Source organism: Mustela putorius, unplaced genomic scaffold (assembly GCF_011764305.1).
Source record: "Mustela putorius furo isolate JIRA1106 unplaced genomic scaffold, ASM1176430v1.1 tig00003972_pilon_pilon_pilon, whole genome shotgun sequence".
Taxonomy (NCBI): Eukaryota; Metazoa; Chordata; class Mammalia; order Carnivora; family Mustelidae; genus Mustela; species Mustela putorius.
The window spans coordinates 14,783,268-14,801,012 of NW_025422115.1; the positions used below are offsets into that span (position 1 = coordinate 14,783,268).

Genomic DNA, 17,745 nt, shown 5'->3' on the forward strand with positions numbered 1-17,745 from the left:
AGGATCCTGAAACTGAGCCCCAGGACCGGCTTAGTGCGTGTGATTTTCTCTTTCCCTACCCTTCTGCCTGCCTGGCATGTGTAGGCGCTCTGTTTCTAAAATAAATCTTTAGAGTAAACCATGATGGTGGGTCCTAGGGAAGTTTTCCAATGGAGAAGCCAAGGCGGGATAGCCGAACAGTAAGTTTCCTATGCATCTCATGAAAAACACATCTCTGCTCCAAGTGTCTCCAGACGCGCTTTCACCAAACCACGTAATTCGCCCAAAGAACGCATCTTTCTGGGTTTCGGTTAGGAAAGCGCCCTACACTGACGCCCGCCACTCCGCGTTCCCGACCCACTCCCGGCCTCCTGGCCCAGCTCTAGTCCACCGCTTGCCCCTTTCGGGGCGCCTTTTCTCTAGGGGATCGCTAGGGACAACTGCTTAAAAGGCAGCTTCACAAGCTAAATGCGCCTGGGAATTCGCATTTTAAGAAAGCGGCAGTTACTCAGATTTTGACCGCCGGGTCGGCGAACCTAATTTGCAAAATACTGCCTCCAATTCTTCTCCCTTGCCCCGCCCTCCACCCTCCTCTTTTCGCTCCCCGCTACCCAGGGCCAGCTAAAGAAACCGGAAATCTACTGGAAGGAGCCCCGGAGGCGGGCCTTTGCTGCGTTGCACTGCGCGTGCGCGCGCTGTCTCTTGCGTCACTCGGCCGCGCCCAGGCTCTCCGTGACGGCCCTTGGTCCTGACCGCAGCGGGGGTCGCAGGTCGTCCGGGGCAGCTCTTCTCGTCGCTCCCCCATGGAGGAGGCGGCGCTCACGGTTGCAGCACCGGATGCTCTCACCTCCTTCTGTACGGCGACGAAGGCGCTGGCCGCGCGAGCTCAAGAGGCGGCGGCCCGTGCGGCCTCTGTGGGCGTATAAGCGGAGGTGACCAGGGCCAAATAGTGGAGGGGAAGCCGCATGGCCGGCCTCCAGCTGGGGTGAGGTGGCCACTCTTTCTTTCTTTTTTTCTTTCAGGCAAGCGCGAAGGGGCTAACTGGGCGACTCTGCCGGTCTTGGGTTGGTAGGGGCCCTTCAGGGGCGCTTTTCTCTGCCCTGGGGACACGTGTGTTCAGAAATGGAAGGGCTTTTTCTCATCCTGCATCTAGTAATCCCGCCGTGAATTGGATTGCTGTTAAATCCCTTGGAAGCCTGACTTGGCCGTATCGGGCGCGTGTTCATAAGCTCATTCAAATAGTTCCGTTTTGTTGTGGTGAGTTTTAGATTGTTTCAGCTACTGCGGAGATAATTGACAACTGAACAAGCCTTAGGAGTCGGCCGTAACGTTTTGAACATAACTGTTTTAATTCCTAACTTTTATAAAGTCACTTAATCCTGTCTTCCTCTCCCTACAACTGTACAAAACTTTTATAAGTTTTGTATTTGTGTCTCTTTAGTTTCTTCACTAGATTTTTCAGTTCGTTTAATACAGGATTATGTTTTAGTTATATTTCTAGAAATCCTCTGTATGCCGTATGGCTAACTAGTAATAAAGGTAATATTAAAAGTCATAAAAGGACATATGAAAGAATAGAGATCTTTGTTTCATTGGAGTAAGTTATCTGTTGAAGCAGTGTGTTGTCCTTGGATGAGTAGGTTTCACGTTGGTAAGTAAAAGTATGCAGGCTAGTAGCCAAATTTTTGTATTTATTAACTATGTAGTCCTTTTGCCTACTCCTGTATTTTCTTCTTTCCAGGCCGGAGCTACTCTGTCAGGGTTTAAAACTTTAAATGAGAATAAAGAGTATTAAATAATACAAGGAAATGAAAGTGAATAAGTCATCTCTAACTGCTTCCAGACTTTTTTTCCTAAGAGACCATATTAAAGTTACATGTAAGTTAAAATTTTAATTTACAACTAATGTTGCTAAATGAGGTTTAGGTACATGTTAACAATGACTTTAAGATAAAATGAATAAGATTCTATTATAATGTATTGTTTTAATCACCTCTTTTTCACCTTATTCATAGGGCTAGAATTCCTTCCCCGTGGCACATGACACTGGGTACATGAGAGTGAGGTGGTTTATTAATCTCACTCAGCCCAGGCAGAAGGACATGGCACATTGCACAGGGCCACAAGGGGTGGTGGTGGGGGACTGCAGAGTGAAGAATGAGTTGCTGTGGAATGTAGACCTTGAGTAACAAGTGTTTGAGGTGCACCCCTTGGATCCTGCAGGCGAGTGTGATTGGCTTGCTTTAAAATAATTCTACAGTCTGGGAGGGCAGTGAAGCCTAGTACTTCGATATAAGCAGGAAATATGCCAAGTCTCTGCAATAAGAAGGGTTATTTAGCCTCTTTTTAAAAAGTAATCTCTACACCCAGAGTGGGACTCAAACTCATGACTCCAAGAGCAAGAGTCATAGGCTCTACTGACTGAGCTAGCCAGGTACCTCAAGAAGGGATTTGACTTTGGGACCTTATCTACAGGAGCAGAGTCGGGAGGGGAACATATAGTTAGGCCATTAAAGCCCTCCCCATTTTACCAGATGTCAAGGCAGCACAAAATATTGGATCTTTTATTTTTTAAATTTTTTTAAAGGGAGTGATTTATTTAAGTAGGTTCACACCTAACATGGGGCTTGAACTCAAAACCCTAAGATCAAGAGTGGCATGCTCTGCTGACTGAGTCTTCCAGTAGCTTGAATCTTAATTTTTGACCTTATACTGCATGTATGTAATTTGCATATAGTGCAAGTTAACATTAAGTGTTAATAAATTAAATATTACTAAAGTAATAGTTACACATTACTAAATTAATAGTTACTCATTTGGTATTTGAAAGTCAGGTTTATGTGAGTGCAGTCTAAATTTGGATTTGTGAGGCTATCATACTGGGATTGATTTATTGATTATTGATTCCAGAATATTCAGACTTACACTTCAGTTCATTTTCTTCAGATCTTCAAAAGGGGAATTTTATAGACCAGGGAACTTTTAAGTAGTAGTCACTTCCTCAGTAGAATTTACATGATAATTAACACTGCTTTGATGATGATAATAGTTAAAGGGGTTGATTTTACATTAAGGTGTGCTTTAAAGAATCTTATGGTGACCCATGGTCATTGGAATACAGAGTGGGCTGCAGTGTTTTGTAGCTGGGTTTTACTCTCATTTTCCCAGATTTTATTATTATTACCTTTGCATTTTCACTTGTATGTAGTGCTGTCACTTCCCAGCATACTTGAGCAACTTTTTACAGCTTTAAGAAGTTTTATGAGCTGTAAGAAAGTTTTTAAATCTTAGAATGCTCATCTAAATGACGCAGCTTTATTTTTAGGGCTATAGGGTTATAATTATTTCCATTTATCTATATTAACCCAGAAAACATATATTAAGATACATTTTTGAGACTGCCAGATAGCTAGGTGCACAGGATTATAAAGGTGACTCGTAGGAGTCTAGGGGCTGGCAGTCTGGTGAGGGAAACTGGGTCGTAAACACTGTCAAGCCAGTCATTTAGATGTAGTGGGAACACTGTAAACACTTTTTTGTTGTTGTAATAGTCTTTTTATAGTCTATAGAAGTAATTCTTGCTGCTAACCATTTTGTTCCCAAATTATCTGCCTCCCACTATCACTGCAAGTTTATGTCTTCATCCATACTGATTGTCACAGTCCAGAATTATTCCAGAGGCAGGCTGATGAGTCTTGAGGTTACCAATGTTTGGCAAATAAAGAGACCATAGTTTATTTTATTTTAAATTTAAAAATCAGTATAACTTTATAGATTGTTTAGTTTCTTTTGTTAGTGTGTATGTTAAGGTTGTGACTCATTCAAGGTCATGCACCCAGCTAGAGGTAGGACGGAGTCTCCAGATTTTCCTTGTAGGACTTCCTGAATGCATATTCTTGCTTAAGAGTGGCATTAAGAGGATTGGGAGTACTTCTCCAAATACCTTGTAAGAGGGATTGGTTCTGGAAAGGTGTCAAGTAGACAGCTAATCTCATCCATACTGTATGTGACTGATAGTTAAAAAGCTCAGAGCACCTCCCTGACTTGAGATCTTTCCACGTTTCAGTATTATCTTGTTCCAAATTGTAAGGTGACTTTGCTTTTCAGATTGTTAGGGTTTCTTTTTTCTTTCCTCCTTCCCTCCTCCCTTCCTGTGGGCTCCACACCAGCACAGGGCCTGAACTCATGATCAAACAAGTTGGCCCTCCAATGGACTGAGTCACATAGGTGCCCCTTGTTAGTCGGTTCTGTCCTGACGTCCCTGCAACTCTTGGGAAACAGCCTGTGTTTTAAAAACCTTAATATGGAAATGTCCAGACATACATAGTACATGCAGTAGAGAGAATAGAATGATACAGTGAACCCTGGGTATGCCTACAACCCATCTTTACCACTGATCCCCATTTCTGCAGACAAGTTTTGGCTTTTCAAAAATCTGATGGGAATTTTGCATTTACCCTGTAATAAGCCTGTTCAGGTATGTAAGTTAGCTATTCCAATAGCATTTAGCAATAAGCATTTGTGATTGTGTTCACAGGTCTTTAGGTCAGCAGGGATGACTCTCTGTTTTGCTCTGCATGTAATGGAAGGGTGCCAAGGGGCAAACAAAAATACAGAGGTTCTCTTTATATGTACACTCAGTACTGGCAGTCCTGTCACACCTACCTCCTATTGGCCAAAGTAAGCCACGGGGCCACACCCCAAGTCAGTGGGGGTGGGAAGGACTGTTCTTAGGAAGTGTTCCAGGAACCATAATGTGACTCAACAGGCAAATCTAAACACTGGTCCCATTGTCAGTGTCCTCTCAGTGTGAATACATTTTCCATTATTACAGAACATTATCCCCATTATTTAACTGCCTTTTGTCTGTCTCCCCACTGAAGACTAAAATTTAGCTATCACTATTTTATCCATAGAGCTTAGCATGTTTAATACACACAGCATTTGTTTGGTAAATACTATTTGAGTAAATGGATAACATAATTGAGGGGCTAGGTTGCTAAAGGCCAGAACCTCATAACCTCTGAAGAACAAAAAAACTTGTCTGGTCAGCAAGGGTTAATGTGTGAGGATCCTTCTGAATTGCAGATTAGTTCTGGAACTCAGTAGTTGTACTAAAAATACCAGAAAGTTGAGCTGGTAGTCAGTTATAACCAATCCTAAACCTTGTTGCTGAGTAATGTTTTTCCCTCTGCTTTCTGCACTTTGCTTTAGTTCATTTGTTAGCAGTGTTCATGAGTTGGCCGTTTGAAAAAAAAAAAAATTTGCAGTCTTTGGTAAGCCTCTGCTTCCTATCTGGTCTTGTGGCTGGAGCGTTCTAGGTCCATAGTCGTCATGTTCTCTGAAAAGTCCGTCAGTATCACACTTGCACCTTGGCAAATTTCTGTCTGCTAGAATCATCATCCTCTGCTAACAAAATGATAATGACAAATGATAAATCGGCATACCTCCAAATAGGCTAAATAAGAAATAAATTACCATTTGTTTTTATCTACATAGATTTTTTTAATGAGTGCAAGAGAATCTTTTATTTATTTTTTAAATAATGTTCAGTTAGCCACTGTGTAATATATCATTAGTTTTTGTTTAGTGTTAAGTGATTCATTAGTTGTGTATAATACCTAGTGCTCATCATGACCCATGGTCCCCTCTTTTTTTTTTTTTTTTAAAGTATTTTATTTATTTATTTGTCAGAGAGACTGAGAGAGAGCACACAAGCAGGCAGAGTGGCAAGCAGGCAGAGGCAGAGAGAGAAGCAGGCTCCCTGCTGAGCAAGGGGCCTAATATAGGACTTGATCCCAGGACCCCGGGATCATGACCTGAGCCGAAGGCAGCAGCTTAAGGGACTGAGCCACCCAGGCATCCCCCCATGTCCCCTCCTTAATACCCATCATCCTGTTAGCTATCCTCCCAAGCTTCCCCCATCAGAAACCCTCTCTTTGTTTCCCAGGGTCCATAGTCTGTCATGGTGTGTCTCCCTCTGATCTCTCCCCCCTTCAGTTTTCCCTTCCTTTCTCTATGGTCCTCCTGGTATTCCTTATGTTCTGCATAAGGAATATGAGTGAAACCATAGTATAATTGTCTTTCTGTGCTTGACTTACTTTACTTGGTATAATCCCCTCCAGTTCCATCCATTTTGATGCAAATGATGGGTATTCATCCTTTCTGATGGCTGAATAATACTCCATTATATTTATGTACCACAGCTTCTTTATCTGTTCATCTGTTGAAGGGCATTTTGGCTTCCACAGTTTGGCTATTGTGAACATTGCTGCTATAAACATTGGGGGTACTTGTGCCCCTTCTTATCAAAGCATCTGTATCTTTGGGGTAAATACCTAGTAGGGTAATTGCTGGGTTATAGGGTAGCTCTATTTTGAACTATCTTGAGGAAGCTCCCTACTGTTTTTCAGAGTGGCTGTACCAGCTTGCCTTCCCACCAAGAGTGTCAGAGGGATCCCCTTTGTCCCTATCCTCATCAACATTTGTTCCCTGTTTTTTTAATTTTTGCCATTGTAACTGGTATAAGATGGAATCTTATTTATGGTTTTGATTTGTATTTCCCTCATGGCTGGTGATGTTGAACATTCTTACGTGTGTCTGTTAGCCATTTGTATGTGTTTTTTGGAGAAGTGTCTGTTGCGTCTTCTGCCCATTTTTTGACTGGGTTATTTGTGTTTTGAGTGGTGAGTTTGAGAAGTTCTTTATAGATCTTGGATATCAGCCCTTTATGTATAATGTGATTTGCAAATATTTTCTCCCATTCCATGGGTTGCCTCTTAGTTTTGTTGACTATTTCCTTTGCTGTGCAGAAGATTTTATCTTGATGAAGTCCCAGTAGTTCATTTTCGCTTTTGTTTCCTTTGCCTTTGGAGACATGCATGTCTTTTTTTTTTTTTTTTTTAAAGATTTTGTTTATTTATTTATTTATTTGACAGACAGCGATCACAAGTAGGCAGAGAGGCAGGCAGAGAGAGAGGAGGAAGCAGGCTCCCCGCTGAGCAGAGAGCCCGATGTGGGGCTCGATCCCAGGACCCTGAGATCATGACCCGAGCTGAAGGCAGAGGCTTAACCCACTGAGCCACCCGGGCGCCCCACACTGAAGAGTTTTAATCAGGAAAGGATGTTGTATTTTGTCAAATGCTTTTTCTGCATCAGTTGAGAGAATCATACTGTTCTTGTCTTTTCTTTTATTAATATGCTCTATCATGTTGATTGATTTGCGAATGTTGAACCACCCTTTCATCCCAGGAATAAATCCGACTTGGTTGTGGTGGATAATCCTTTTAATGTTCTGTTGGGTCCTATTGACTAGGATCTTGTTGAGGATTTTGGCATCTGTTCATCAGGGCTATTGGTCTGTAATTCTCTATTTTGATGAGCTCTTTGCCTGGTTTTGGGATCAGGGTAATACTGGCCTCATAGAAGGACTTTGTTTACGTAGATTTCTAAGAAGAAGGTGTATTCATGAGAAAACTCCGAGCTTCTCTGTATACATTATTCAAAAAGAACACATGAAATTGGTAAATGTATTGATAAACTAGGTTTGTATATTCTCATGCCTGATTTTCATGCTACAGAAATTTTTTTCTTTTTTCTTTTTTTCTCTTTTTTTTTCAAGATTTTTTTTTTTTTTTTAAGTTATTTATCAGAGAGAAAGAGAGAGCAGAGGCAGAGGGAGAGGCGGGCTCCCTGCCGAGCAAGGAGCCCGATGTGGGACTCGATTCCAGGACTCTGGGATCATGACCTCAACCAACTGAGCCACCCAGGCGTCCCTGGAAATTTTTTTCTTAACAGCAAAGTTTTGTTACTAGGAACTGTCAACTAAGACGGGAGACATCTAAATATGAAACTAGAGTTCATAAAACCAATTTAAATTTTAAACAGTATTGGCTTATAAAAGTAGTTGTATTTTTATTTCTTTTCAGTTTTACTGAGTTATTTGTTGACATATAACATTGTATTAGCTAAGGAATGCAACATAGTGATTATATGTGTATTATAACATGATCACCACAGTAAGTTTAGTTAACATCACACATACAAATTTATTTTCCTGTGATGAGAACTTTTAAGATCTCTCTCAGCCACTTTCAAATACGTAATACAGTATTGTTAGCTGTAGTCACCATGCTGTACATGAACATCCCCAAACTTTAACTGTATCTTTTTACCACCTTCACCCATTTCTGTCACCTCTCTACCCCCTCACCCATTTTAGTCACCCTTTTACCCCTACCTCTGGTAACCACCAGTCTGTTCTCTGATTTTATGATTTTGGTTTTTAAGTATGGCCTTACATCACAATCCTATCTTTTGCCATAAGTATGAGAAATAATTTTACATTGGTGGTAAATTATAAATGGTAAATATATTATCCATGGTAGTAATGAAAATACTCCTTTATGAATGGAAAAGTGGAGTAAAATTTTTGATGATGGATTATCATCATTCTGCTTAAAAATCAAGTTTTGTTTTGTTTTGCATTTTTTAGATTTGAAGATTGCATAGTCCTGCGTCTGGCACCAGTGTTTTCTCTGTTTTGTGATCAATGTGATTCACAAGAACTTCTTTAGTAACAAACGAAATGATCCAGGGCCGTGGAAAATATGACTTTTACATTGGTCTGGGATTGGCTATGAGCTCCAGCATTTTCATTGGCGGGAGTTTCATTTTGAAAAAAAAAGGTCTTCTTCGACTTGCCAGGAAAGGCTCCATGAGAGCAGGTAGGCTGTGTCTTATGTGACTGTGAAATGACATCAGTGTGTGCTTGTGTACTGAGGTTCTTTGTTGGTAGACAACCATATCTTTGTTCCTACTTAGTATATTTGAAACTTTGAACTTTGCAAGCCTTGTAAATGTTTATAGAGAATTAGACATCAGTTTTGTGATGAGAAAAATTAAAAGTGAGACGATGTCAAAATAAGCTATTAACTTCTGCAGTTATTATCAAAGTGGAAATAGGGACCAAGGCCCAATTAGCATCCAGCCTTATCTTTAAATTTTGTTATGTCTGTAGTGAAGGAGCTAAGGGTTTATGAACAGAATCAGAATATTACTGAAGCCTAGGATTTTTTAAATCTAGGATACTGAAGTTTTACTTTTACCTTAAGACATTTTACCTGATGATCTTAAATTGACATGAAGGAAAGAGAAGGCTTACTATGGTTAAAGAGTATTCTGTTCAGTGATTTTTCTGAAGGGTGATATAGGTTATTTCCCCCAGACTTGTCCTGCTGACAAGTCATGAGACCTTGGGGGAGACTCAGTGTGATAAAACCCCCCTCTGACTTCTTTTGGTGCATTCATGACAGCATTATGTTGCTTTCTGGTCATGTTCTATCATTCAGCCTCTGCTTTAGTTCCAAACCCGATTCTGACCTCATAGGAAGATCTGCTTTGGCAGTTTAAAAAAAAAAAAAATCGAACTTCTTCCTCTTTCCTGTGCCATCTTTATGGCCAGAGCTAATCAGTTTTAAAATAGTAGCCTCTGTTAGCGGGAAGAGAAGAAAGTATTAGCATATGCTGCTTCAATAAGTATGTTCCTCATTCTTGTCTTAAGGCCGGTACTCTCAATGTCCATGATAGATATGCTTGTCAGAGGGTTCATTTGCATTGGCTTTTCTTTTGGACAATGGCTTAAGTACCAATTGCTTCCTGATTTTATTAATTTTGGGGAGAGGAAAGTCAAATAGGAAGATGAAGATCCTGGCAGCTCCAGACTGTGATGAATGCTCAGTCTTTTTATGTATGGTCAATATAAAACCCCTTCTACAAGGTTACTTCCTCATAAGTAGGACTAACCCACACCTATATGGCTTATCCACATTCAGACTAATTTATTTGAAGTTGGGTTACTTCTTACTGGTTCTTTTTCTTTGTTTATTGAAGCTGAGTTCACAAAACAAAAGAATGATGCATAGACTGAAAATAAGGATTGATTTTAATTCTTTTACTGAACAGTATAGTGCAAACCTAAACATTTTTAACATTTTCGTGATCCTGATCCCCTTTTCTAAGATAATCATAAAAAGATTATTTTAGAAATCTGCTTACACAGTCATGGTGGAACCTTTATTCAAAATAATAATAACAAATGAGGTATTTCAAAATCTATAATTGGTAATAGTTGTCATAAATTACAAGAGTCTGATAATCTTCCAAAAAAGCTAAATTTTGCTTTTTCATTTGCAGGTCAAGGTGGCCATGCATATCTTAAAGAATGGTTGTGGTGGGCTGGATTGCTATCAAGTATGTATAGAGAACATTTCAAGGATATTTTATAGTTGTATATTAAAATATTTGCACATACTAATACTGCCTCTTACTAGCACATTGTTGTTTGTTTATTTAATTTTTAAAGATTTATCTATTCTAAAGAAAGAGAGACAGAGCAAGTGAGGGCGGGGAGGGGCAGAGAATCCTGAAGCAGCCTACCTGCTGAGCACAGAGCCTGATGCTGGACTGGAATCCAGCACCCCAAGATCACTACCTGAGTCAGTCAAGAGTCTGCTGCTTAGCCAACTGAGCCACCCAGGTGCCCCTTTACAATTTTTAAATAAATCCTTGCTTTTTTAATGAATAGTACTCAAAATACATAAAATTAAAGCCAGTAAAAGTCATTTAGCAGTTTAATAGTTTATTTAATTTGAATGAGAAGACTTTCTTTTACCTGTCCGATTGAAATATGTGTGATATACCTATGTGTTTTTTTTAAGATTGTTAGTTTAAGAGGTAACTTTGTTAGTAAAATATCCTGTTTAAAATATCCTGTATTAAAATATCCTGTAGGGGCGCCTGGGTGGCTCAGTGGGTTGTGCCGCTGCCTTCGGCTCAGGTCATGATCTCAGGGTCCTGGGATCGAGTTCTGCATCGGGCTCTCTGCTCCGCAGGGAGCCTGCTTCCCTCTCTCTCTCTCTCTGCCTGCCTCTCCATCTACTTGTGATTTCTCTCTGTCAAATAAATAAATAAAATCTTTTAAAAAAAAAAAATCCTGTATATCCTGTATATTTATATCCTGTATAAAAATTCCAAAAAATATACAGATAAATTAAAATTTAATTAAGTGTTGGATATAAAGTCAACATATAAAACTAAACTGCATTATGAGCAGCAATTAGAAAATGAAATGTTGGGGTACTTGGGTGGCTCAATGGGTTAAGCATTTGCCTTTGGCTCAGGTCATGATTTCAGGGTCCTGAGATCGAGTCTCACATTGTGCTCTCTGCTTAGTGGGGAGTCTGCTTCTCCCTCTCATTCTCTCTCTCTGCTCTCCTTCTCTCTCTCTCTCTCTCTCTCAAATAAATATCTTTTTAAAAATGTTAAAATGGTACCATTTTCATATAATTTTTAAAAATAGGAATTATTTAATTATAAATGTAACAAAAGGTAGGAAAGATACCTATGGAGAAATGAAATCATTACTGAGAAAAAGACGACAATAGAGGGATATATTATTTTCATGAGTTGAAAGATTCATTATTGGAAAGTCATCATTTCCACAGTGACAGGTTAAATGCTATTCCATTTAAAACTGTAGGTGGTCATGTGGTAGATGGCAAGTTGATTTAAAATTTGTACAGTAGGGCACCTGGGTGGCTCAGTCAAGCATCTGCCTTCGGTTCAGGTCATGATCCTGGGGTCCTGGGATAGAGTCTTGCTCAGCTTGGAGTCTGCTTTTTCCTCTCTCTGTGCCCCTCCTCCCCGCTTATGTTCTCTATCTCAAATAAATTGGGGGGGGGGGAAGACCCTAAAATTCAAAACACATTTTAAAAAAATAAGTAAAATTTCGGGGCGCCTGGGTGGCTCAGTGGGTTAAGCCGCTGCCTTCGGCTCAGGTCATGATCTCAGGGTCCTGGGATCGAGTCCCGCATCGGGCTCTCTGCTCAGCAGGGAGCCTGCTTCCTTCTCTCTCTCTCTCTCTGCCTGCCTCTCAGTGTACTTGTAATTTCTCTCTGTCAAATAAATAAATAAAATCTTAAAAAAAAAATAAGTAAAATTTGTATGGTAGTACAGAAGTCTGAGTAAAGCGAACTCTTTTTTTAATTTAAATTTTGATAGTTAACATGCAGTGCAGTATTGGTTTCAGGAGTAGAACTCAATGATCCATCACTTATATACAACACCTAGGGTTCATCACAAATACCCTCTTTTTTTTTTTTTTTTTTAAAGATTTTGTTTATTTATTTGACAGAGATCACAAGTAGGCAGAGAAGCAGGCAGAGAGAGAGAGGAGGAAGCAGGCTCCTGCTGAGCAGAGAACCCGATGCGGGGCTCGATCCCAGGACCCTGAGATCATGACCTGAGCTGAAGGCAGAGGCTTTAACCCACTGAGCCACCCAGGCGCCCCACAAATACCCTCTTTAATACCCATTCACCATCTAGCTCATTCCCCACCCACCTCCCTTGGTCAGCCCTCAGCTCTCTACCGTTAAGCTGCTCTCCTTTCTTTCTTTTCCCCCTTCCCTTATGCTCATCTGTTTTCTTTCTTAAATCCCACATATGAGTGAGATAAGGTATTTGTCTTTCTCTGATTTATTTCACTTAGCATAATGCACTCGTGCTCCATCCATGTCATTGCAAATAAATTGTTAAAATGGTACCATACATACCACATCTTCATTATCCATTCATCAGTTGATGGACATTTAGGCTCTCTCCATAGATTGTTGATAATGCTGCAGTAAACAAGAGGGGGGGGTGTATGGACACCTTTGAATCTGTATTTTTATATCCTTTGGATAAATACTTAGAAGTGCAATTGCTGGATTGTAGGATGGTTCTCTTTTTAACTTTTTGAAGAACCTGTAACCTCTTCTCCAGAGTAACTACACCAGTTTACTTTCCCACCGACAGGCAAAAGGGTTCCCCTTTTTCCACATCCTCAGTAGCATCTCTTATTTCTTGTGTTGTTAATATTAGATCGTACAGGTTTGAGGTGGTATCTTCTTGTGGTTTTGATTCATATTTCCCTGATGATGAGTAATGTTGAGTATCTTTTCACGTGTCTCTTAACCATCTGGATGTCTTTTTTAGAAAAGTGTCTATTCATGTCTCTTGCCCATTTATTAACTATTTGTTTTTTGGGTGTTGAGTTTGGTATGTTCCTTAGAGATTTTGGATACGAACCCTTTGTTAGTATGTGATTTACAGAGTATCTTTTACTGTTCTGTGGGCTACCTTTTTTTTAATTTATTTTCAGCGTAACAGTATTCATTGTTTTTGCACCACACCCAGTGCTCCATGCAATCCGTGCCCTCTCCAATACCCACCACCTGGCTCCCCCCACGTCCCACCCCCCGCCCCTTCAAAACCCTGAGATTGTTTTTCAGAATCCATAGTCTCTCATGGTTCACCTCCCCTTCCAGTTTCCCTCAACGGCCTTTTCCTCTCTAACTACCCTTGTATTTGTTATGCTCCACAAATAAGTGAAATCATATGATAATTGACTCTCTCTGCCTGACTTACTTCACTCAACATAATCTCTTCCAGTCCTGTCCATGTTGCTACAAAAGTTGGGTATTCATCCTTTCTGATGGAGGCATAATACTCCATAGTGTATATGGACCACATCTTCCTTTATCCATTCGTCCGTTGAAGGGCATCTTGGTTCTTTACACAGTTTGGCGACCCTGGCCATTGTTGCTATACACATTGGGGTACAGATGGCCCTTGTTTTCACTGCATCTGTATCTTTGGGGTAAATACCCAGTAGTGCAATTTGCAGGGTCATAGGGAAGCTCTATTTTTAATTTCTTAAGGAATCTCCACACTGTTCTCCAAAGTGGCTGCACCAACTTGTATTCCCACCAACAGTGGAAGAGGGTTGCCCTTTCTCCACATCCCCTCCAATACACGTTGTTTCCTGTCTTGCTAATTTTGTCCATTCTAACTGGTGTAAGGTGATATCTCAATGTGGTTTTAATTTGAATCTCCCTGATGGCTAGTGATGATGAACGTTTTTCATGTGTATGATAGCCATTTGTATGTCTTCATTGGAGAAGTGTCTGTTCATGTCTTTTGGCCATGTTTTTTTATATGATTATCTGTTTTGTGTGTGTTGAGTTTTGAGGAGTTCTTGATAGATCCTGGATATCAACCTTTTGTCTGTACTGTCATTTGCAAATATCTTCTCCCATTCTGTGGGTTGCCTCTTTGTTTTCTTGACTGTTAACTTGCCTGTGCAGAAGCTTTTGATTTTGATGAAGTCCCAAAAGTTCATTTTTGCTTTTGTTTCCTTTGCCTTTGGAGACATATCTTGAAAGAAGTTGCTGTGGCTGATATCAAAGAGGTTATTGCCTATGTTCTCTAGGATTCTGATGGATTCCTGTCTCATGTTGAGGTCTTTTATCCATTTTGAGTTTATCTTTGTGTACGGTGTAAGAGAATGGTCGAGTTTCATTCTTCTACATATAGCTGCCCAGTTTTCCCAGCACCATTTATTGAAGAGACTTTTTTCTACTGTATATTTTTTCCTGTTTTGTCGAAGATTATTTGACCATAGAGTTGAGGGTCCATATCTGGGCTCTCTGCTCTGTTCCACTGGTCTATGTGTCTGTTTTTATGCCAGTACCATGCTGACTTGCTGATCACAGCTTTGTAGTAAAGCTTGAAATCAGGTACCGTGATGCCCCCCGTTTTATTTTTGTTTTTCAACATTTCCTTAGAGATTCGGGGTCTCTTCTGATTCCATACAAATTTTTGGATTATTTGCTCCAGCTCTTGGAAGAATACCAGTGGAACTTTGATCGGAATAGCTTTAAAAGTATAGATTGCTCTAGGCAGTATGGACATTTTAACAATGTTTATTCTTTCAATCCAAGAGCATGGAATGGCCTTCCATCTTTTTGTGTCTTCTTCAATTTCTTTCATGAGTGTTCTGTAGTTCCTTGAGTACAGATCCTTTACCTCTTTGGTTAGGTTTATTCCCAGGTATCTTATGATTCTTGTTGCTATTAGTAAGTGGAATCGATTCTCTAATTTCACTTTCTCTATTTTCATTGTTAGTGTATAAGAAAGCCACTGATTTCTGTACATTGACTTTGTATCCTGCCACGTTGCTGAATTACTGTAGGAGTTCTAGTAGTTTGGGGGTGGAGTCTTTTGGGTTTTCCATATAAAGAATCCTGTCATCTGCAAAGAGAGAGAGTTTGACTTCTTCATTGCCAATTTGGATACCTTTTATTTCTCTTTGTGGTCTGATTGCTGTTGCTAGGACTTCTCATACTATGTTGAACAAGAGTGGTGAGAGTGGGCATCCTTGTCGTGTTCCTGATCTCAACGGGAAGGCTGCAAGCTTTTTCCCATTGAGGATGATATTTGATAAAGTTCAGGAATGTTCCCTCTATCCCTGTACTTTGAAGTGTTTTAATCAGGAACGGATGCTGGATTTTGTCAAATGCTTTTTCTGCATCAATTGAGAGGACCATGTGGTTCTTCTCTCTTCTCTTATTAATTTGTTAACAAAATTAATTTTGTGATTAATTTGTATCACAAAATTAATTTTGTGATTAATTTGTATCACAAAATTAATTTTGTGATTAATTTGTATCACAAAATTAATTTTGTGATTAATTTGTATCGCATTAATTGATTTGTGAATATTGAACCATCCTTGTAACCCAGGGATGAATCCCACCTGGTCATGGTAGATAATCTTTTTAATGTGCTGTTGGATCCTGTTTGCTAGGATCTTGTTGAGAATCTTAGCATCCATATTCATCAGTGATATTGGTCTGAAATTCTCCTTTTTGGTAGGGTCTTTGCCTGGTTTGGGGATCAGGGTAATGCTGGCTCATAGAAAGAGTCTGGAAGTTTTCCTTCTGCTTCAATTTTTTGCAACAGCTTCAGGAGAATAGGTGTTATTTCTTTTTTGAAAGTTTGGTAGAATTCCCCAGGGAGTCCATCAGGTCCTGGGCTCTTGTTTTTGGGAGGTTTTTGATCACTGCTTCAATCTCGTTACTAGATATTGGTCTATTCAGGTTGTCAATTTCTTCCTGATTCAATTTTGGGAGTTTACAGTTTTCCAGGAATGCATACATTTCATCTAGGTTGCTTAGCTTATTGGCATATAACTGTTGATAATAACTTCTTATGATTGTTTGTACTTCCTTAGTGTTAGTTGTGATCTCTCCCGTTTCATTCATAATTTTATGAATTTGGGCTTTCTCTCTTTTTTCTTTTGGATTAGTGTGACCAATGGTTTTTCGATCTTACTGTTTCTTTCAAAAAACCAGCTTTTAGTTTCATTGATACGTTCTTCTCTATCTCTGGTTTCTACCTCATTGATCTCAGCTCCAATCTTGATAATTTCCTTTCTTATGTGTTGAGTTGGTTTGATTTGTTGATTCTCCAGTTCTTTAAGGTGTAGAGACAACTGGAGTGTTCTGGATTTTTCGATTTTTTTGAGGGAAGTTTGGATGGCTATGTATTTCCCCCTTAGGACCGCCTTTGCTGTATCTCATAGGTTTTGGTCTGAAGTGTCTTCATTCTGATTGGTTTTCATGAATTGTTTTAGTTCTTTGATCTCCTGGTTGATCCAAGCAAAGGTGGTCTTTAGCTTCCAGGTGTTTGAGTTCCTTCCAAACTTTTCCTTGTGTTATGAGAGCTGTGTTAAGATCTCCTTCTATTTATGTATTCATTTCCATATGACTCTTTATCTTGATTAACAGTTTTCTTATGTAATTGGCTGCTCCCATATGGGGGCATAGATATTTACAATTGTTAGATCATCTTGGTGGATAGTCCCTTTCAGAATGATGTAGTGTCCTTCTGTATCTCTGACCATAGTCTTTAGTTTAAAATCTAATTTATCTGATACGAGAATCGCTACCCCAGCCTTCTTTTGAGGCCCATTGGCATGAAAGATGCTTCTCCATCCCTTCACTTTCAGTCTGGGTGTATCTTTAGGTTCAAAATGGGTCTCTCGTAGACAACATATGGATGGGTCCTGTTGGTTTATCCAATCTGCAACCCTGTGTCGTTTTGTGGGCGCATTTAGGCCATTCACATTAAGAGTGATTATTGATAGATACGTTTTTATTGACATGTTATCTTTGAAGTCTTTCTTTCTGTAGATTCTCTCTATATTTCTGTTCAATGCTATTCTTAGGATTTTTCCTCTTTTATAGAACCCCCCTTAATATTTCCTGCAGTGTCGGCTTGGTAGTTGCATAGTCTTTTAAGCCTTGCTGGTCTTGGAAACTCTTTCACTCTCCATCCATTTTGAATGTAAGTCTTGCTGGATCAAGTATTCTTGGCTGCATGGTCTTGTCATTTAGTGCCCTGAATATATCTTGCCAGCCCTTTCTGGCTTGCCAGGTCTCTGTGGACAGGTCTGACATTATTCTGATGGGCTTTCCTCTTTAAGTTAGGAGCCTCTTTGTCCTAGTGGCTTTCAAGGGATTATACCTACAATTATGATTCCTCAATTTGACTATCAGGTGCCTTGATGTTTTTTCTTTTTGAATCTACAATCCTGGGTGGAGACCGTTCGGCCTCTAGTACATGAACGCTGGTTCCATTTGCGAGATTGGGAAAATTTTCATGAAGAACTTGTTCCACTAAATCTTCTAGACTTCTTTCTTTCTCCTCCCCTTCAGGGATTCCAGTAATTCTGACGTTGGAACGTTTCATGGCATCATCTATTTCCCTGATTCTGTTTTCGTGGCTTCTAAGCTGTTTGTTCCAGGCTTCCTCCTGATCCTTTCTCTCTGTCTGTTTGTCCTCCAGATCACTAATTCTGTCTTCTGTCTTAGTTACCCTAGC

The 17,745-nt window shown here is 39.8% G+C and overlaps 1 protein-coding gene across 3 annotated transcripts in view; it reads left to right on the forward strand.

The window, feature by feature from the left end:
* Positions 1 to 660: 660 nt before the first annotated feature.
* The window catches only part of NIPA2 (NIPA magnesium transporter 2), a 28,758-nt gene continuing 11,673 nt past the window's right edge, over positions 661 to 17,745 (forward strand). The window contains exons 1-3 of one of the 3 annotated variants that reach the window (XM_004758507.3): positions 661 to 964; positions 8,474 to 8,705; positions 10,174 to 10,230. In XM_004758507.3, coding sequence (XP_004758564.1) covers positions 8,567 to 8,705; positions 10,174 to 10,230 — 196 coding nt within the window. In that variant the 5' untranslated portion in view covers positions 661 to 964; positions 8,474 to 8,566. Of the gene's footprint in view, positions 965 to 1,719; positions 1,858 to 8,473; positions 8,706 to 10,173; positions 10,231 to 17,745 lie in introns of those variants that run through there. The other 2 variants (XM_004758508.3, XM_004758509.3) reach the window with 2 other exon arrangements.